Below are 21,689 nucleotides of genomic sequence, written 5' to 3'. Positions count from 1 at the left end.
GAAAAACCTGTGCCAAGAAAATTCCTTCTCCTGGCTTTTTGCAGCAAGCAACTGCTGATAGGGATCGCCGAGAATAAAGTCACTTCATTTACAAACCGGAGAGCCAAATCTGATAGACATCAAAATCTGAGGTAAGTCAAGGAGCGATGGAGCGCTGCCAGTTCCCCAAATGAATATTCATGGCAAATATTCACCCAGCTCCGAGCTGAAGAGAAACCGGCAGCAGAAAGGCTGCCCCTGGGAAGGGGAAGGAGTGGGATCAGGCTTATTTCATCGTTTTTATTGAGTGCAATTTTCTCTTTAGTACAATATTCTCTGAAAGTTACTGTTACAAACTCCGACAATTTCAACACAATCAACAAATCGGGGAAGGAGGTGGGGGATGGGGGTAGGAGGGCAAAAAAAATTACAAGGGGTGAAACCTTTTACAGACATCTCACTGGTTATGTACAGGACAGGGTACGGCCGGCTGGCACAGAGCACGCCGTGGCTCGGGGGGGGACGGGGCTCCCGGGGCACTGCAGAGACCTCCCGGATCATCATCTTGTGGGTGGCAGGGGGGGAAACGGTCCCTGGGGACCAGTGTCAATCCCCTCTCTGGCGCTGCTGCCCAGCTGCGATGCTGGACTCAACACCCCTGCAAGGCAAGAGGGAGGGAAACAAGAAAAGGGTGAGAATAAGCATGTCCCATGCTCAGAGATGCAGCACCTCCCCAGAAACGCAGGCTGCTCCTTCGCAGCTGAGACCCACCGCGACACTGAGTCCCCCCCCCCACAGCCCCCTGCCCCGCAGCCGGTGAGGACTGCACCCAGCGAAACCCAAAGACTTCTTACAGCAGACACAGCCTCTCAAAAAAAAAAAAAAAAAAAAAAAAGCGGTGATTAATTAATATGCTGTCAGAAAAACGACGATTTCACTGAAAGCTCTCAATTTTTCCTCGGGGGAAAAAAAGGAAGAGAAGAGACGCATTTCTTTGTGAAGCCGAGATGCTTCAGAGAGCGGAGGCTGAGACTTGATTTTGGGGGCAGGAAGGTTACCGTGTTCCCCAGCAGTGAAGATGCTTCCCCCCCACCCGCCCTGCAATATGAGCACCCCCAGGTCTAAAGCAGGCACAAACCACCAGGCACCACAAAATCGCTTTTTCCAATGTAAAAAAAAAAAAAAATACCCATTTTCTCCTCTGCCAGGGGGAAGCCAGAAGGTCTCCAAACCAGAAGAGCAACCCCAGGAGCACCTCCTTCTCACCCTGCAACCAAGATGTGTGGCACAGCAGCAAAATCCCATTATTTAGTCACTTTGGAGAGGCAAAGATGCTTTTAATATACAACTGCAACTTGGAAACATAAGGGTGCCACATTAAATAACAAAGCAATTGACCGCTGCGTCCGTTTGCTGGGCCACCGATAACTGGGGCTCACTGGCATAATTCTTGCCGGGCATCTCTGTGCCTCTCCAAACATACTGATGCTTTCAAAAAACAACTCCAGCTGTGTCTGACATTTCACTCCTATTAAAATCCATCATTCTCCTGAATGGAAATCATTTTTTTAGCAAACCCAGGTAAGTAATGAAACTTTTATTTAGTAATTAGTGTTTGGCAGAAAAGGGGGCATGGAAGAAAGGGTAAGAGAAATTGAGATTATTTTAAAAAAAACAAAACAAAAAGAGCTTCGGCTCAGGGAAAAGATACTGCTGTGTATTTCTTATGCACTGGGGTCCATTTTTGGTGCTGCACTTGGAGGATCAGTCTCACGGCTCCCATCAACATTAATGGGAGCAGAACAGCTAAACGGCTGGAAAAAAGCGACAACAGAAATACAAATAATGTTTTACAAGAGGCAGCAGATGCAGGGCACAGCAGATGATGCTGAACACGCTGCTGAGCTGGGCGGGTCCCCAGGGACTGGTGTAAATCAGGGTGATTGCACCCAAGTCGGTGGGGCGACGGCGATTTATATCGGCTGTGGGTTCAGCCACATTAAAGCCGAAGCTGAGCAAGGGCTCCAGCCCTGGGTGCTGCTCCCGGCTCCACCATCACCTTCCCACTGCAGCCTTTCCCAGCTCATTTAGCCACAGCCGCCCAACCCGCCCGGCAGCAAGGGAGCCAGGGAAGGGTTTGGGTGTTTTTATTCCCGTGGGGAGCCTGCGCCTTCCCCCAGTATGGTGGCTGCTGGCTCAGATCTCCCACCGCAGCTGCAGCCCTTCCATTCGTCCTAGCAAAAATGATTGGGAACAGCTACGCATGATTTGGGCCAACCCAAAAGGATTGAGCCCAAAGGACCCGAGGGACAGGTCATGAGCAGCTGGGGGAAGACGGCAGGCAGCGCAGTCGAGCATCCCCCAGGTACGCAGCCACTGAATCACCTCCCCGCCCCATCACACGTCCTCCTCCCCGTGCTCTGGCGTGGGAGCCCCTGCAAAGCGGCATGACGCAGAGGGCTTTGATCTCAGCCTGTAAGTGTTGGTGTGACACAAATAGCAATAAAAAGGCCACGTTTGTGAGATGAGAAGGCAACCTGTAAGGGAAGGTGTTATCAGCATCAGCGTGGCCATAGGGGAGCGAACGGCGCGGCTGGGATGTGGACAGCACGCTGGCCCCCGGGGCTTTCTCCCTTTCTGCTTTCATGGGAATAGGGCAGCTGGGGCAGAATTGCAAATACCCAAAACAATCAAAGGATGGACGGCATTGCACACCCAGCTGCTACTCCCAAGCACTGCTGAAGAAAAGGGGAGCAGCAGGTGGGAGCGGGGAAGGGATGGAGGCATGTGTGGAGCTGCCCCCAGCTCTGGGAACGCCCCAAAGCCATCGCCGTATCACTAACCACTCCTGCTAGCCCTCCACAGGCACCGGCCCGGCTACGGCCCTCACCCAACCCTTTCACAAAGGGGAGTCAAACCTCACCACTGCTCCCCTGGGACATCGGGGCAGGAGCCTCCCAGAGCCCCATCCCCATCTGGGCACCACCAGGGTTGGGTCACGGTGCTGCTGTCCAGGCACTAACCCCAGCCAGAAGACTGGAGTCCCTGACCACCAGCAGCCTCTGGCTGTGGACACCTCCCCAAATATTTAGGCTGGGGAATCTGGAAAGAGTTCAGCCAAAGCGTGGTGTGGAAAAATAAACAAACAGATACGTGCACATTTCATGTCCGCCTGCCTGTGGAAGCCCCCACAAGGCTCAAGCCCACATTTCTGACATGAGGCTCACCTTGCTCCTTAGACAACACTTGGCATGGTCTGCACCTCCCGCCGTCAGTCCCGCTCGGCGCTAATTAGCATTGATAATTGCACTGATGATGACCATAATTTTCCTGCCCTCTCTCCCCTACCTTCATGCAAGGGTTCAATTGCCTAATGAGACCCTTGAGGATAATCATCGAGAGAGGAGCAGGTTCACCCCCACTGTGAAGTCAGCTCCTGGGCAATGTGCGGGGATGGGAGAGCAGAGAAGGGAAAGCCACAGCCTGGGCCAGTGGACAGGGAAAAAGCTGCCGAGCCTTGTTTACTTGGGGACACGGAGAAAAGTTCACTCCAATTAATTTTTTTAAGTGGATAGGCGTTAATCCCCCTACACTTATCTAGAATTAACACAGACTTAAGTAGATTTTTGCCTAATCCACTTCCACGTCTGCCCCGAAAGGGCACGTCTGTTTTGGGAATGAGCGGAGTTCAGCTAATCCACTTAAAATTCATGCAGCTGGTTTGTTCAGATTAACCTCCTCCAGCATTTCCCTTCAGTGACGGGCCAGGAGACCTCAATGCCATCCCACCTCTGCCACTGATGGGGCCACCTCATCTATGGTCATCTCACCTAGCAACGCAGCTGGTTTGTCCTCCACTTGCTGTCCGTGCATTAGGGTCTGCTGGGACCCGGTGATACCCCTAAAACAGCCAATACAGCAGAGCCATGCAGCCGGGGATGGACAGCCAAGGGCTTCACAGTGTTTTAAATGCCGATGGCCAGAGGAAGGAGAGCAGAAGCAGTGGAGATGCTCAAACACAGACGGGGAGGAGTGTGCAGCTACGCCCAGGCTGGAGGGATGCTCATGATGCTGCTCTGTGGAGGACAGCCATCCAAAGCAGATGGCCCTGGGACACTGTCCCCAGAGTGCCAGCAGCTCTGACAACTCAGAAAGGCCCAGGTGAAGGGCACCATGGTCACCATAGACGGATGTATTTCCCGCCCCAGCACGAATCTGCTCCTCTGACATGAACCAAGAGACCAGATTTAATGCCATGGATGCTTACAGTCCCCAAAAGCATGTGCCTGGTTCCCATCTCGCATCTCCTCCCACCATACAAAGCAGAGGAAGCCCTCTCCTGATAGGAGCAGCCATGCCTGCTCCTCTTTCCACCACACCAGACCCTGGGATGGCAACACAGCCCATCAGGGTCCAATGACGGACACAAGCCAGCAGACCTCCCACAAGACACAGATGCAGAACCAAAGCCCGAGGGCATCAAAAATGGGATAGCACAACGTGACAGCAGCTCTCACACCTCCCAGAGACAGGTTTTGGAAGATGTTGAGCTGAACAGGGACAGGCACAGACATTCCTCCATGGCAGGAGGGTTGGACCAGATGATCTTTAAAGGTCCCTTCCAACCCAAACCAATTCTACGAAAAACATAAGCTGGAACAGGAGCAACAGAGAAACCACTGACAGGGTGAAACAATTCGTCACAGGAGTCCCATCAGTGTGGACTTCACCTCTCCTCCATTACCTCCATCATTGCTTGAGAAGTTTCTGGCTCTCCCGAAATTGAGAGGAGACTCATTGGGAACCGACGGAAAAGGTCTGCTTCAGGCTCTTTGAAAATAATCTGGAAGGCACCCAAGTCATAATTAGATCAGCATCCCTCCTGGCAGGATCCTTCATAGAAGAGGCACCAAAGCAGATGATGACACAGGCATTAAATAATCCCCTGCGGCTCCTTGCGCAGCGAGGACGTTACGGGAGCAGGAGACGCGCAGCACCTGGATGAGTGCACGAGCTGGATGTGAAACCCTGGCCCCAACCACCCGTCTTTCCATCTGCAGTTTAACGAGGACGGGTGGCCTTGGAGCTACAGTATGTTTCTGAGAGCTTGAAAATCTGCCACAGGGTCTGTAAATCCATTCCTCATCTTAGAAACTGATTGATCCTTTTTTTTTTTTAAGTCAAATTCAATGTTTAAGAGTAACGATTTCCAAGTGAACACAGACTGGCTCAAATATGTCAGCAGCTTTTATGGATCAGAGGCAAAAGCCTTAATTCAGACCCTAATGAACGCAAACATGTCTGTCCCCATCGCAAAACAATGGCGTTTGTGGCAGTGCAAAAAAAAACCTTCATAGGTGATGCCCAATGATTTATCCCAGGCCAGAGGCCAGCTGTGATGCTCCCCTGGCTCCCACAGGGATGTCCTCAGCCAGCAGGCAGGGATGTGGACAGCTTTATTGATGAGACCTCTGCAAACCAACCCTGAAACAACCCTTCCCTCCCTCTGAATCAAACACCCAGGAGCAGCATCCTCCACACCAGTTCGTGGGGAAGATGCCACTGCCCCACAGAGGAGCGGAGAGCAGAAGAGGAGATCCCGTGGGGCTCGGGCCAGCGTGTGGGAGCTCCTGGAGCAGAGACAGAGAAGAAGGGAAGGGGGACAGGGGAAATGACAGCCCTGTTTTCTGCTAGGGAAAGGAGCATTACAAGCACCAAAAGCTGACAGGCTCAGAAATAATGGTCTGAGCTCGCTCTTATTTAAAAACCGGCTGCCTGCTGTTTTCATCGCAAGCCCCGCTCTGACTTGCAGCAACATTTAAAATTAAATATACATAAGTGCTTTCAAAGAACTGTTAATTTGAAGGTCATTAAATGGCATAAAATACATTCCTTTTTTTTTCTAGAAAGAGGCACGTAATAATGCTATTAATACATGCTCCTCTTCCACGTTCAAAAGCTTGCTCTCGCCTTGGATGTGCGGGTGGCTGAGTTCACCTTCGCTTGCAGCGGCACGACATCTCATTTTAATTACTGCTATTGAGAAAGCTGCTGCCTCCTCCATCGCGCATGGCGCAGCCTGCCAGGGATGGGGTTGTATAAAAGATATGGCAAAGCCCGGGGGAAACAATGCAGTTGAATTACCAATGGCGATTTGGGGGGCAGGGGGGGGAAGGGATGTGGGGAGCAACACAGTGGGGCTGGCACCGGAGGATGCAGAAGGGAGGGGGCAATGTGAAGCCAACTGAAGGCAACACCCAGTCCAGACATGACTATCTTGTCCACTGATTCTCACACCAAGATCATGGGCCAAGCTCAGAGCAGGGGTTTTGTGGCAAAAAGTCCATTTTTTGATGTAATGCTACATGCAAAAAAGACAAAGCCAACAGAGACACACACAAAAAAAAAAAAACTAAAAAAGACACAAAAGGGCTCAGGTTTTTGCAGTTGCCATAGAAATGTAGAGAAGGAGCTGACAACTGCAAAGCACTTCTGTGAAAGGACGGGATCAAGGGTGAGCGTGAGGTGGGCTCACTTGAAGGCAGCCCGGGTGATCGGCCACATCCATGTGCCGCTGCTCAGCGCAGAAGTGGGATGTGGCCAGAGGAGCAAGGCACCGCAGCCGAGCTTCAGCTACAAGCAGTAGCTGGGGGCCGGGATCCACCCTGGCAGGGTCCACCAGCGAAGGGAACCTCCCAGCACTAGCACGTGGCAGATGAACCCACCAGGACCCTGTGTGATAGATGAATCCCAGCCTGGAGAAAAGGTCTGTGGAGCTGGTTCACTTTGATCAGAAATGCTGCCTTCTTCCTTTTATTCTGTGCAAACCAAAACTTTGGGGGGAAAAAATAATTGAGCCATCCCTTCCCCTTTGGGATCAAAGAATGGGACTCCAATGCCAACCACAGCACAGAGCAGAAGGCGACGTGAAATGGGAGCTTTCATTTTTAGACCACACTTAGTCGTTTTCTTTCTCCTCTTTTTTTTTTTTTCCACTGGTTCTTTGCCCACATTTGGCAGAGCTCCTCCACGTTGGCAAAGCATCCAACGGACCCAAATCTGCATCACTCCTCGGTCCACAAAGACACAGCAGTAGCTGTAAGGCAGAGCCTCCTGCCCCAGGTCCCACCGCTGCCTGCAGCTCCCGCCCCATCCCTGCACAAGGCAAAGCCAGAGCATCTCAACCGCTTCTCCATGACGTTGCTGATGGAGAAGACTTCCTAAGTGACCTGGACAGCGCAGTCACACAGCTACGGCCAAGCACCCGGCAGTCTCCTGTTGACGCAGGGAAGTGAATGTTGGCAGCAAGCCTTGACTTAGACAGCACCTCTTCGATGGCACCCTGCACCTCCTACCCTGGTGAGAGCCTCCTCCTCGGCATTTGATGAAGGAAAAGAAGGGCCAGTCCAAAGACACACAACCCTACTGTCATGGTCAGGCAGGTATAATGCTGTCACTCCTGGACAGAAAGGCTTTGCGGTTTGGAAAACTTATTTTTCTTGGAAGAGTGAGGTCTAAAGAAACAAAATGGTCTGACAGAAGTCTTCTGAATTTTATGTTACTTGTTTTCAATAAAAAGGAGTCGTAAAGGTGGAGTTTTGATATTTAGCCTGTGTCGCTGTCATTCGTTTTTTTAAATGCCTTTAGCTTCCTTCTAATAAAAGAGAAATCATAAAAAAAACCCACAAAGGATCCTTCACCACCGGCGAATATCAATGTGGTGAGGCAGTGTATTAGTATGCACGGCGCCCTCTCCATCTGCATGTTGTATTCGGTGTGACAACATCCTGGAATACAGATTTGGGCTGCGAGTATCCCGAGAGGTATTAGCGATCGTCTATCAGACAGGACGAGAAGCAGTCCCTGCTGTTGTAAACAAGGGGTGTTTTTCTCTGCCTCTTTCTCTGGGGGGAGTTCAGTGATTTGAAACAAGCTCATTCCTGCATCTTGTTAGTTCCTGTTCTTCAGCAGAGCAGCAGGTCATCTTCCTTAGACGATTAAAGAAATAAAATCGGAGGTGTAAAGAGCACCCCATCACCAGGGTCCTTCATCTGCTGGTGGTGTCAGCCGCTATTCTCCCGAACCAAGCACATGCTCCCCACAGGACACAGGGGGGTCCCCCCAGCCAGAGAGCACCCCGATGCCTCCAACATGGGGAACAATGCTCATACCCAGGACATGGGGACAGGTGCTGGCAGCAGGCAGAGGAAGGGCTTATCCCCTTGTGTTTAGTGGCAGCAAGCAAATCTGGCGAGGCATCTCCATGGCACAGATGAACATTGGGCAATCCGATGGTGTAGATGGACATGGAGCAATCCCATGTGCAGATGGATGTGGGGCATCCCCATGGCAACGACGGACAAGGGGAAAACCCATAACACAGGTGGACATGAGGGATCCTCATGGCACTGATGAACACGGAGCATCCCCATAGCACAGACAGATGCAGGCACCCCCACGGCACAGACACAAGGCATCCCCATGGCACAGCTGGATGTGGGGCATCACCGTGGCACAGGAGGATGCAGGACATCCTCACAACATGGACAGATGCAGGGCATCCCCACAGCGGGGACGGATGCGTGAGGAGGACTGAGGGTTTCTCATACACATATGAGCCACCGCGCCACCAAATTACAGCAGGGACCGGCAGCCCTCAAGGCACAGCTGGGCAGCCTGCCCATGCCGCCGCTCCCCCTGCCCCATGGGTGCTGCTTGCTGCCAGCACAGTGTCTGCAAGAATGCAGTGATGGATCATCACAACTCACACACAACCATCTAAGTAAAAGCCTTATTAAGAGTTCATTCATTTTATAAACTCTCGGCGCGATCCACAGAGGGACATTAGATTGCCCAGCCTTACAATATTCTGTGTAAACACTGACATGCGTCTAGTAATTTTAACTAGATCAATTTGCAAAGGAGACTAACGGTGGAACAAAAAAAAAAAAAAATCAAATTAAACACAAGGAAACATTCACCGGGAGAGGCTTTAAGGAAGTGAGCTGAAAAACAGAGAAGGATGGACGGATGGACAAAGAGGTACATGAGACAAATGGACCTACCTCTGAAGCCATGAAACCTAAGTCTGTAATTCAATAACAAAATCCTTAGATCCGCAAGAATGGGAAAAAAAGTCCTCCATAGCCACCTTCCGTGCATCGCCGAGGCTCTGGAGACCTTAGCAGTCTGTTTCCCAGAGCATCTCTCCTTCTCCAGCAGTCACTGACCCAGTCACAATCACACAGCAGCTCCTCTGGTCCCATCCCATTCCCACTGTGCCGGCTGGCCCTTGGCATCCTCCTCCCCGCTTGCAGGATGTTGAGTGCTTGCTTTGCCGTTGGGCGCTTCCCTGCTACCTCCCACTCCCGGGGGCTGCGGGCACAATCCCCAGCCCTCCCTGGGCTGGGAACTGGCCGGCCACTGGCCACAGGGTCAGCGGTGATCTTCGGTTATGGATAAGCAGTGAGTCCACGGTAGGTTGACAACGTACACACGCGCACGAGCGCACACACACACACGGGAACACCTCTTTCCATTTTCCAGGATGGATTTTTTTTTTTTTTAATCCTTTTTTTTCCTTTTTGCAAAAAAAATGCAAGCAAAAGAGAAAAAAAAAAAACCCAAGGTTTTCTATTGAAGGTACATCTCTTCTTCAATATGAAGACATTAACTGGATTGAGTCGGATCCCCCATGCAGTGGTCAGCGAAGTCCTTTGGTAGTTGCCAGAGCGGCGCCCAGGTAGGACAGCAGGGAGCTGCAGAGATGTCTGAGGACACTTCCACCCTGGTCCATGAGCAGAGAGGGAAGCGGGGTAAGCAGGGAGGGCCGGGGCAGGGAGGGAGGGCGAAAGAAGAAAAGAAAAGGAAGGTGGTTTCTCTGGATGGGACACTCCATCTCGTGGCTCTCCCTTCCCCAACAGCCCCTTCCTCCTTCTCAGTTTCGACCACTGCTCACTGGTGGTGGGATTGGAGTCTGGTCTCTAGGGTTTGGGTTTGCTTCCCCAACGTACATTGGTTTGTCTTCATTGTTTTTTGTGTTTGTTTTTTGTTTTGTTTTGTTTTTTAAATATATGATTTGTACATATTTATACGTATTTATATGCTGTTCCCCATGACATTGGTAAGTGTGCTTCTGTTGGTGAGGAACGGAAGTCACCAGTTAGAGATGAGTCCTAGGAACACCCTTCGTCTGCAGTCACAGTCCCCAGGCAGCGGCGGCACCCCTCCAAACGGTGCTCCATGGCGCCCGTCAGTTTCTCCCCTCCCTCCTCTGCCCTTCCGCTGCGTGCCCTCCCTGTCCCCTCCCTGTTGAACAAGGGACGTCATGCCATCGAGGTCGGAGACTGACTCATCTGTACTCGCATGGACTGGACGCTGTTCAGAATCTTCTTCTGGTGCCCAGCCAAAGTCACCCCTATTCTCAGGAGGTCTCTGGAAGACAGACAGATGGAGGACTATCAATAGGCAGCTGAGGGTTGGTGTATCTGTTTTGCTGTGTCTAAGTGAGGTGAGGGATGTAAGCTCAGCTGGTCCATGCCTTTCAGCAGAAGAACAAGCACAGAGCCCAAGCGCAGCCCCATCAGCATCACTGGGGATGAGGTGGGACCGAGAGCAGGGAGACACCCCCACACTGACCCCCAGATAGTGAACGCGGCCACCTCTAGACTCAGGGTGCTTCTGCTGACCGGTGTGATGGATGCTCACACCCTTCCTTTGCAGGTGCCTTGAACTGACCTTCCCACCTCCCTCCAAACCCAACCCACCCTGGGCAGCACCCAGCTTTCGGGCAGCCCTGGTGCGACACCCAACTCACTCGGACGTCATCTGGGCAACAAGCTGCAGGGAGGTGAAGCCAGCGGTCAGGAAGCTGTCCCGATACTGGCTCATCTTCACGGCACTCAGCCAGTCGTCTACTGAGGTAAAGGCAGTGAAGTCAGGGATGGAGCGGTCGAGGAGGGGCTGAGAAGGCCTGCAACAGGACACACTGCTGGGGACAAGCCCAGCTGGTGCACAGACATGCTCCCCAATCCACCCCTCTGTGCCCTTGTGCTCCCCCCAGTACTGCCCTGCTCCCGGCACGTGCCTGAGACAAGGAAGGCCATGAGGAAGGCCTGTCCCATGGGAATACCGCTCTGCCAAGCAGCACTGTGCAACCCCGCACATTGTAATCCAGTTGCGGGAGCCGCAGGGACGAAGGCACTGGCAGAGCAGACACTGCACCCATATGGTCACAGGCCATAAAGAATCAACAGCAAAGAATTATTGCTGTTGCTTGACTGAAAACTACATGTTCTTTGTCTGACTGTCAGGCAGAGCGAAGACAAACCCCCCTCCCCTTCTGGCAAACGATTTATGAATTCCTCTCCCCCAGCAGCATGAGACACTCAGGGAGCCTTTGGCTTGGGATGCTGACATGAGAGCATTCCCTGCACGCCGGGAGACTCACACAGCGGTGATGGTAGCCACAGTTTTGAGGCTTGCCGGGTTGCGGATCATTTTATCGAGGGTGTTGACTATCTCAGTGAAGCGCGGGCGGGTGTTGCGGTCCTTCTGCCAGCAGTCCAGCATCAGCTGGTGCAGGGCGGCGGGACAGTCCATGGGTGGCGGGAGCCGGTAATCCTGCTCGATGGCATTGATGACCTGCAGGGCAGCAGGGGAGAAAGCAGCACGTGAAGACAGGGGACTCGGAGGTCTCAGATAGGTAAAACCGCAGCCACAGCAGAGGGTGAGCCACCCCTGCCACTCTGAGCCGAGCCAAGCTGCATGTGCGGGCAGAGGTGCTACAGGCAGTGCTGCCGCAGGTTGGGAAGGCAGCTGCCAGCCCATTTGATCATCAGCAAAGGGAGCAGGAGGAGACTCTCCTGGCTCCGATGGAGCTGGGGCTCTCGGAGGTTAATCTCCGCTCTGATGCTCCGCGCGCTGCAGTTCCTCCCGGCAGAGAGCTGCCACTCATTATCTCGGCAGATCGCATCAGAGTACAGCAGTCCAACTACCAAAGCTCCTTCCCTGCTCGTAAACCCTCTGAACATTTTCAAAGGCCCTGCAGCTTGCTGAAGTCCAATTACCAGCCCACCGGCTTTTCTTCCCAATTTCCCTCCTTGCATCCTCTCGCTCGCCAGCCTGTTTCATCTCCAAAACCAAGCCCTGCCGAGGCCACGGGAAGGAGCAGATAGCCGTTCAGGCAGGGCTTTCCTTTGGGAATGAGCCCCCCCCCCACACTCCCCAGAGCTGTGTGGATGAACCGCAGTGCTTACATCTTGGTTAGACATGTCCCAGTAGGGCCTCTCCCCAAACGACATCACCTCCCACATGACGATGCCGTAGCTCCAGACGTCGCTGGCCGAGGTGAACTTGCGGTAGGCGATGGCCTCCGGCGCTGTCCACCTGACAGGGATCTTCCCCCCCTGTGGAAAAAGGGAGGAGCCCGGACACCCATGAGCCAGGTTCAGAGCCATCCCACACACCCCCAGCCACTGGTCCCCGGGGACCCCGCTGAGGAGTGGGCAGGTGGTACCCGATGGGACGAGGAGGCAGGAGCCGAAAACACCTCCATGAATTTACCTTGTACCTGCACAAAAGGGCTTAGCTAAACAAAACAAAAAGGTTTATCCAAGGGTTTATCCCACTCAGGTGTCACCCCTGAGTGACACCTCCCCACTCCAGCTGCCCTGCAGGACCCGGCACATCGGTGGCCTGTCCCCAGCTCCCTTCCCAGGGACACATCAGGTGACAAGGACTACGCAGAACAGCACTAGTGCTCATCTCAGGTAAGGAGCCACAGGCATCCCCATCCCCTGGCCTTCAATGGAAAAAATGTCTAACCTAAGAGCATCCTCTACGGCATCAACTGGGCTCCCACAACTGCTGGAAGGTCCTTCCAGCCCCACTTTTGGCTTGGGAGGCAAAAAGCAAAACATGTTTAAGCCCCAAAGGAGACTTGGAAAGCACTAGAATAGGAAAGTGCCTTTGGCAGAGCACTCCTCATTTCTCCTAAAAGCTCAAAATCAGGCTCGGCGTCTCAAGCCACCCCATCAAGCCAGGGCAGGTCCCAGCTCCTGCCAGGACAGGAAGGGCTGGAGGCCATGCTGAGCAGGCAGGGATGCTGTGGGGGGACAGCATGTACAGAGGGACTGCTACCTGGGCAAGCACTGCTGAAATAACAGCAAAAAAACCCAAGGGATGAAGGAAAACCACAGACATGCACAGTATTTACTCAGGGCAGAATTGCACTGTAAATCGTTTAGCGCAATTGTTTTCTGTAGTCTTTCCAATGAAGCGTCAGCTGCTCTTGAAGGATGAATGGCAAAAAATTTGATTTGAATAACTACAAATGGAGAAATTAACTGCTAGGTTGTTTTTCCTGCCTTTTCCCCAGAGCTAAAAACCTGCTGTGGGAGGCAGAGTGATGTAATCGCAGGCACAGCATCACTTCCCAGCTGCCGGGGAGATCTATTATGGCCTAAATTAAATAAAAACACAGATGAGATAATATCTTTTATCTCTAAAGGTGGGGAAAGGCTACTTCATGCCTCATCCCAGCAGCTACTGCTGGGGTATTTGAACAAAAAATAAATGATGGGTGTCTGCTCAAAGGCTGCTGCCTGCAGGACGGGTGTGTGCAGGGAGCAGAGTGGAGCAGGTCCAGGACGGGGCGTGGGTGAAACGTTATCACAAACCGGGGAGGAAGAGCGAGGGGCTGCAGCTGGGCGAAAACACAAAGTCAGCCTTAAAGGCATGTCCATGGGTTATGCACAGCTCGGCAGCCCAAGAAACTGCTTCTGCAGGAGTCAGTGCAGCCTTTTACTTCCACCCAGCGCATGCTCTTTTAATTAATTGATTAGATGAGGCCAACAGGTTGCTCATCCCCTTCTCCTCTGATCATCCTTACCACCACCAAGGGTCTCACAATCTTGCTGGCAGGAGGACTGCCTTGGTGAGGAGCTGGGGGTCCCCCACGGTGGCGGGGAGCAAGGGGAAAGCAGGGCTGCCACTACCTACAAATGAATTAATTAAGGACAAGAAGGGTGGCTGGGGAACGGTGGAGCTCCCATTAGGCTTGTCTCTTTAATTAACGCCTGGAACAAGTCTTCAGCAGAGAAAGGCAGACCAGACCTGGAACGCTGGCGGAAGGGGAGTTAAAACACCATCGCTGTGCCATTGGGAGATGCTGTGATCTCCCTGCCTCCCCTTCCCATCTCTCCAGGGACTCCTCTGTGCACCTTCCCTCCACGGAGGAGAGGGAAGAGGCTTATCTGGAAACTGCTGAGAGCAGAAAGGTGCTTGGGGGAGGAGGGAGGCAGAAAACTCATAAAAGGGAGGAAGAGAAAGGAGGGAAAAGAGGATGATGAGTGGGAGCCACAGCCAGGGTCTCTGGGCCACGAGCCTACGTGGTGGGAACCCTCCTGAGATGCTCCCATCCATGGTAGAAGCTCTGGGGTGTACATCCAGCACCATTCTCCCAGGTCCAGCTGGTAGTGGGTGCAGGGCAGGCACTGGGGATGCTGGGCAAGACCAAATCTTGCAAGAGGTACGTACCAAGGAGCTGGTGTAGGTGGGGTCGGATGTATCATCCTGCAAGTAGCGTGAGAGGCCAAAGTCGGACACTTTGCACACCAGGTTGCTGTTGACCAGGATGTTCCTGGCAGCCAGATCTCGGTGCACATAATTCATCTCTGCAAGGTACTTCATCCCGGCAGCAATTCCTCTGAGCATCCCCACCAGCTGGATCACTGTGAACTGCCCATCGTTTTGCTGTGATCAGAAAGAGCAGGCACTGGGGTGAGCATGCAGACCCCACTGTGGGACCACAGCCACTCACCCCAACCTTGGGAGGATGCTGTACCTCCCCAGAGGACTATCCAGCTGCCCTGCCCTGCCTGATTAAAGCAGAGGTACGCCAGTACCAAAATACATGTGGGGGTGTACGGCACACTGCAACTAGCTCCCACAGGTGAACAACAGCCCGCACGGCCCCACCTTGCCTTACCCGCAAGAACGAGTCCAGGGCCCCGTTCTCCATGAATTCTGTGATGATCATGACTGGTCGGCTTTTGGTCACCACCCCTTCTAGCCGAATGATGTTGGGGTGGTCAAACTGCCCCATGATGCTGGCCTCACTCAGGAAATCCCGGCGCTGCTTCTCGGAGTAGCCAGCTTTGAGCGTTTTGATGGCCACGTAGATCTCCCGCTTGCCAGGCAACTTCAGGCGTCCTTTATACACTTCTCCAAACTCCCCTGCAAGTGCAAGAGCATCCACTACAACCTCCTCCTCCACATAAAACACTGCACAGAGTAATGGTACCTTGAGCTGCTTGGTCTCCAAACCAACTGGCTGAGAAATGTCAGCCAGTTCACCCTTCAACGATGCTCTCTATAAATCCTACTCGCCTGTCCTCTTTAAAAGGGGCAATGTCTGCTGCTGAAGACATGTTTGGGCTTGCAACTTTCTCCAAGGTGACAGAGCCTAGCACCAACAGAAGCAGAGGCTGGGGCCACTCTTGCAAACCCCCGCAAGAAGGATTTGCAGAGCAAGAGCATCAACATTTAAGGACTACCTCAAATATAAGGTGTCGGCATTGGTAATCTCAGTTGCCTTTTTGCACATCACTTATCTTGGAATGGAAAATAATTGGGCTGTTTTCATTGCTGCCCTCTGATGTAAAATACAGAGAAAGTGTCCTCTCATTTTCAGCAGGAGAGCTTTTCTGTCGCCAAGGCAAAATTTGCCTGTGGAGGGATTACATTTAAGCCAGGTTTGCAGCCACTTTGCCTTGATGAGCAGCAAAGGGTGGCTGATACATTGCTGAACTTGATCCTGACCAAACTAGCTCATTGCTTCTTTGCAGCTTCCCCCCAGCTTCTCACTTTCTCTTCTATGAGTACAACACTGTTATTTAAAAATGGCAATAAAAGCAGCACAGATGACATACAGATACGTGCACGCATGTGTATATATACATATGTATGGGAATATGGCACAGACTAGAGTGAGTTCTGGCTTTTTCTTGTTATCTCATGGAAAAGCCAAGTAGGAAATCCCAAGAGGCCCTGCAGTCACCCAGTGATTACGCTCATGGAGTCTTTCCCACCTCAGAGGACCTTTGAGAGCAGAAGCCAACCTCATGTCCACCCTAACCCATCACAAACCGGGGAAAGCCTGATGTTTCGAGGCTTCCATGAGGGTTTCCCAGTGAACAACCACATGTGCACCCCCAGAAAATTGCTCCGGGTGAAAACTGCATCTGGCCACGCAGGAGCAGCAGAGAGGGCAGGGAAGGATGGGCGGCAGGGGACCGCGAGACCCACCTGCTCCAATGACTTCTTCAATCTTCACAAAGGATACATCGATCTCCTTGGCAAACTCTCGGACCGCCTCGTTGGGGTCCTCGTAAGTAAAGGGGTCGATGTAGATCTTCATCCCTGGAGACCCTTGTTGCAGGAAATATGTGAGCAACAGCAAAAGGGAGAGAAACCAAAAGCAGTTGTGCTATGGCCAAGAACTGGAGACCCCCATGTCCTCATGCCCTCCATACGTCCGTTAAGATGGCTGCTATCGTTGTGCTCACCTGCGCCACCTCCATAGACCCTTATCGTCCTCTTTGGTCCCCCTGCTCCATCTGAGCCCCCTCTGCATCCCCTCCTCTCACTCTCTGCCCTCCGCTCCTCCGCTGTTATCCTTCCTCTTCCTCCTCCCTGGTGATGGGGATCAGTTACAGACGTGAACTACAATTAGCTGGCTTTACAGTGAGGGTTTTACGAGGCTCCATGCATTAGTGAAGAAATATTTATTTACCCAAAAAGGCCTCTGATAGCTTTGTGGCGGCTACTAAACTGACAGAATGCAGCAATTATAATCAACAACCTGTATGGAGCCATCAAATAAGGCTTGGCCAGCCTCCATGACAAGTGGAGGGCACAGAGGCAATGCATGGCAGCAGGATCTGGCCACGCTGCAGGGAGATGCAGCAAGTGGGCTCTTGCCCTTTTCAAATGGGGGAAGAAACCAAAACAGGCCCCCAAATTCCCCAAATGGGGTTGGCAGACAATGTATTTGGATGCCCTGCGGCTTGCAGAGCCGCCGGGGGGCACGGCTGAGGGGCAGAGTGCGGCCACTGCCATCCCCGGGCTCAGTGGGGCACCGGCGTTATACCACAGTCCCCAAAGGGAACCCAGAACAAGGTGTTGTCCCCTGTGGGGGTTCAGCCTCCCATGCCATTTCTCACCCAAAAAGGGGACTTGGGATCGCATAGCAGCCCCTCAAGGTCATCTCTGGAGGAGACCAGGAGGGACATCACTGCCTGGTCCTCCTCCCCGAGGTACCTCTCCTTTAGAGTGATTAATAGCATTTGATTACACTGTTAAGGACCTCGCCAAGGGCCACAGTCCCATTGCGCTGGCACTTCCCAGAGCCTTTCTAGAGCCGACGTGCAGACGAACACACAGACCGCAGCATCGCCTCTGTGCAGCTCCGCGCCGGGAATCTAAATCAGCTCCCGGTTGGTTTGCAAGTTTGCCGGCAAGTAATTTGGGAGGAGACGTGAAAGCCTCACAGGAGGGCACTGCTGGTGCAAAACAGCCACTGAGGGAGAACTGCTTGCAGGGCACCCAGGACTCGGGAGGGACCAGGCAGGAGCATCCTCGTCCCCAAAAGGGGCGTTTGGGGCAAAAGCTCTGCGCCTCGGAGGCGGGCAGGGAAGGCTGCAATGAAGCCATCTGTGCATCTCCCAGTTCATAAATCCCTTTACGGCTGTGTCTCATACACTTTAACTGCCCCATAAATTTTTTTACAAGAGCAGCTGATGCTCCAGCCAGGATTACAAAGGGATTTACAGGATCGTAATCGAGGCTGACTCACTGATCAAAATATTGAAGAAATAAAGGAGACAATAATGCCGAAGCTTCCTGCCCACTGTCAACTCGGGCTCATTTTCAAACACCATCTGATGTGCCCCAGGGTCTGCCCATAGGCTCAGTAAACACCAGGTTCAGCTCCCCCCTAATCTTTATCCCATCTGAATGAGCGGGATTAGGGCACCTAAACCCATTACTCATTTCTGCAAACCTCAGCCACTGGCTAATCATCACCATGCTGGCAAAAGCTGGGCGAAATGCCAGGTACCGGAGTGCAACATCAAAGGCAACCCGTGCTGAGCCTGCCTGCAAAGAGAGCTTTGTGCTCTTAAAATCGCCCCGATACTCCTAGAAACTGGATTAGGCCATTTATCACTACTGCAGATGATGGCAAATTTTTTATCACTCTTCGAAAGTTGAAGCGCTCTGCACCGTGACCCAGACTCCAGTGTTAGATTCCTTCCGACATCATTTTTCCTTGGGAATCAATATCAGAGAAAAACCCTTGCCTGCTGAATCGCCGCTGCTTCAACAGGACGCTTTCTCTGTTTCCGCTATCTCAAAGCTCCTGGCGAAGCAGCAGCAGAGATAAAGCATGAGAAATTACAACCTGAGAGAACCCATCACACCCCAAAACCCACCCCGGGCAGTCCTTGCCAGCAGCAGGCAGCCAGCAATCCCTGGGTGGCTCCTGGGAGGGACGGCAGAGCCCCGCCAGGGAGGCTGTAATTGTCGTGCCACTAAACACACAGGTGATTTGTTCCGGCGGATGCACTCGTTACTCCATTAGTTGCTCACCACAAATTTCCCACCTGTTTTGCTCCAGCATCTGCAATAACCAAGCGCCTGGAGGCTTGCTAACCTTGAAAGGGTTTTGCTGCGCGTCCAGGAGCCCTGGCACCCCTGGCTTTCGGACACTGATCCTCGCATTGCCCAGCTTTAAAACTAAACACAGACACCCGCTTCACTGCTTTCCTACCTGGTTTGAGCACCCTGGGTTTTGGGGTGCTTGGGGCGAGCTAGGGCTGCACATGGGGTGGGGATTGTTTCAAAACAGGGAGAAAATAGGAAAGAAAAGCCTACCTGCAGCTTAACACAAGTTTAGCCATCAGGCATCAAATACATCTTCCCCCACTACCCACAGCACAGAAACACAAAGAAAAGAGGGAGGAAAAGCACAAGTCCATCGTATTTAAGTATCATCCGGTAGTGTTTGGAAAACAGTTTCTCGTTTGCTGGGAGGTTTACAGCCCCCCACAGCTGTGCCATCACATTGAGAGGGTTCGGTATGAAGCTGAGAAGGTCCAAAGAGATTTAGTGTGCTGTTGTCAGCTAGGCTGGGCTCTCCTGGCTGCCTCCAAACCCTTTCCTTCGCTGTCAGCCCTCCCGTTTTCTCTGCCAGGCTGATCACTCCATCTCCATCCATCCTCTCCCCTCACCCATCCTGTTCCCCTCTTCCTCGGCCATCCTTCACCCAGCCCTACATCCTGCTGCCATCCCTTTTCCCCAGGCAGGTGCTCAGGAGCCAGGAATGGTTTCTTTGACAAGGCAGCAAAATGCACCTGGGAAGCATCTCTACGAGAGTGTAAATGGGATTTATGTCCCGCAGGGTACCCCTGGGGTACGGAGCCCATGGGCACCGGGTGGCAACTCCTCACCCCTTGGAGCTGCTGCTTTGCTGCTTTACTATTTCCAGCAATCCCAATAGCCTGTTGGGTGCTTTACTGGGAGCTGGAGGAGCACCAGAGCACGTTATACACAACAGACACCTCAAATTTATGCTGGTGTGCAGCTCCACCAACTGCAAAGGTGTCTTAGGAAAAGGCCCTTCAACCTCAGGCTCTCCTAGTCATTTGCCAAGAGGATCATCAGCCCAAAGCCAGTTAAACCTTCCCAGTCACTGGCCGCACATCCTTCCCAGAGCAGGGTGCAGGACAAGCATCAGCCACATGGCCAGGACAGCAGCAATGCTGGCCACCAGCCGCCACTCCCCGGCCATGGGCCACACTCCCAAAATCCAGAGTCCCTTTAGCGGTAAGAGCAGCCCAGCACTGATCCTGGCCAGGGCAGAGCCTGTGGCAGGAGATCAGGAGCTCATCCCCCCTCCACACACTGTCTCTCTCCTTTCCTTCCTCCTTTGGGAGTCTTCACAGCATCCTCTCCTCATCCCCTGTCCTACTATATCCCCCCTGCCTGTCCCCCTAAATCCATCCCCATCCCTCAAATCCTGCCTGTTGCTCCTCTTTTCCCACCCATAATGCTGCAGCACTGCAAAACCCCCACAGACACCCTGACACTCAGCTGTGAACATCTCTACTCCCACCCTACAGTCCTCTCCATCTGCCCCATGGGGCTTTCATCCCCCCACCATGCACAGCTGAAGGTGGAGGAGTGGGGCACACACTGGGTGCAGGTTTAGGAGTATTTTCCCTGCCCACTTTTCCCCGCTCACCTCGCCCGGTGCTGTAGTGCTGTAATTTATCGCTGTACACTGCCTCCTTGCTGTAGGCGCGCTTCCTGGGAGAAGAGGGGAGAAAACAGCCAGGCCTGAGGAACCAGTGGCTGGTGATGGCCCCGAACCACTCCCCTGCCAGCAACACTTGGCAAGCGGTGGCAGCTCGGCGCTCTCTCCAGCTACGGGGGTCCCCAATCCCTCCCCTCCTAACCCAAATCTCTCACACCTATGTCTCACCACCTCCACCTTCCAGGGACACAGCATCCCACAGGGACCCACCTGCTGCAGACAATAGAAATGGCCACCAGTGAGACGATGAAGACCACCCCGGCCGCTGCGGACCCCGCGATCAAAGGCAACTGCTCTCTCAGCTCCGACTTGTAGTCATCTGCAAGAGAAGAAGGATGGGGTGAATTCTCCCTTGGACGCTCATGGAGTAAGAGCAGCCTCCTGGAAAGGGGTCCCGTAACACCCTCTCTGACTCCGTGAGTGCTGCTCCCATGCGAGGGTGGTGGGACGAGGGGGATCCAGGCAGGTGATGAGCCAGTGCTGCGTTGCACAAGAAATGATTGTCATGCTCGGCTCACGTGTTTTGGGTTAAAAATATAAAAGAGAAGATCCTGGGAATCAAGTCAAACCAACAGTGTGTGGGCCTAGTTTCCCAAAGAGATGAGGTTTAAAAGGTGGCTTTGTCTATGTCTCTGGGGTTTCTCTTCCTTCAATGAATTAAAACCTGTTGGTTGTTTCTACCAAATTTAACACATGGTATCACAGATACAAAGTTCCTACACACTCCAGGAAAGGAAGGAGAGAAGAGACCCTATTAATAACCAAACCAGCTGGGGAAGGCTGCATCAGGAGTTCACCAATATTAGATACCAGAGAGTCCACCATGCAACAGTTAACCTTGAGAGAGGCGCCCAGAACCCGAGCACCTTCGCTGCAGGTCTGCTTGTAGGTTTTTAAATCTCCACAGGTGGCATGAGCCACCTCCTTTTGCAGAGCCACAGCAACCACAGCACCCCTTCCACACTGAGCATCCCTCAAACCCCTTTGCATCCCCTTGGCCACCCCCTGCATCCTTCAGCAGCAGGCTGGGGTGAAAGCCGAGGTGGCACAGGGAGTACTGGACATGCCTGGAGGAATCCCAAGAAAGCCGCTTGCAACGTCCATGTGTCTTCCCCCATTTTCCCCTTCTCCTGCCCTGCCCCCTTAGCAGTGTGGGTACCTGCAGTGGGCAGTATTCAGGAGACTCGACACTCCTGGGGGCTTCTGCAGCCCCCCAGAAACACCCCCCTCTCCAACTGTCACCAGTAAGGTCTGCCAGGCTGGGCCAGCAGCCGCAAGCAAGGGTTAAAATAAAATTCACTCAAAAAGAAAGCATTTAGCACCCTTTTATCTC

General features: G+C 52.9%; 1 protein-coding gene across 3 annotated transcripts in view; it reads right to left on the bottom strand.

The window, feature by feature from the left end:
- Positions 1-265: 265 nt before the first annotated feature.
- EPHB1 (EPH receptor B1) overlaps positions 266-21,689 on the bottom strand; it is an 85,596-nt gene continuing 64,172 nt past the window's right edge. For 2 of the 3 annotated variants that reach the window (XM_030028402.2, XM_030028404.2), the window contains exons 8-17: positions 20,567-20,675; positions 20,285-20,349; positions 16,288-16,410; positions 14,969-15,216; positions 14,518-14,733; positions 12,237-12,386; positions 11,429-11,622; positions 10,796-10,951; positions 9,045-10,413; positions 266-637 (exon numbers count right to left, since the gene is read on the bottom strand). In XM_030028402.2, the coding sequence (XP_029884262.1) occupies positions 10,305-10,413; positions 10,796-10,951; positions 11,429-11,622; positions 12,237-12,386; positions 14,518-14,733; positions 14,969-15,216; positions 16,288-16,410; positions 20,285-20,349; positions 20,567-20,675 (1,370 nt within the window). In that variant the 3' untranslated portion in view covers positions 266-637; positions 9,045-10,304. Of the gene's footprint in view, positions 638-4,723; positions 4,823-9,044; positions 10,414-10,795; positions 10,952-11,428; positions 11,623-12,236; positions 12,387-14,517; positions 14,734-14,968; positions 15,217-16,287; positions 16,411-20,284; positions 20,350-20,566; positions 20,676-21,689 lie in introns of all 3 variants that reach the window. The other variant, XM_030028403.2, reaches the window with a different exon arrangement.

This window comes from Aquila chrysaetos, chromosome 10 (assembly GCF_900496995.4).
Source record: "Aquila chrysaetos chrysaetos chromosome 10, bAquChr1.4, whole genome shotgun sequence".
NCBI classification, from domain to species: domain Eukaryota; kingdom Metazoa; phylum Chordata; class Aves; order Accipitriformes; family Accipitridae; genus Aquila; species Aquila chrysaetos.
The sequence above is the reverse complement of the archived record's forward strand: the minus strand, read 5'-3'. Positions and strand labels throughout refer to the sequence as shown.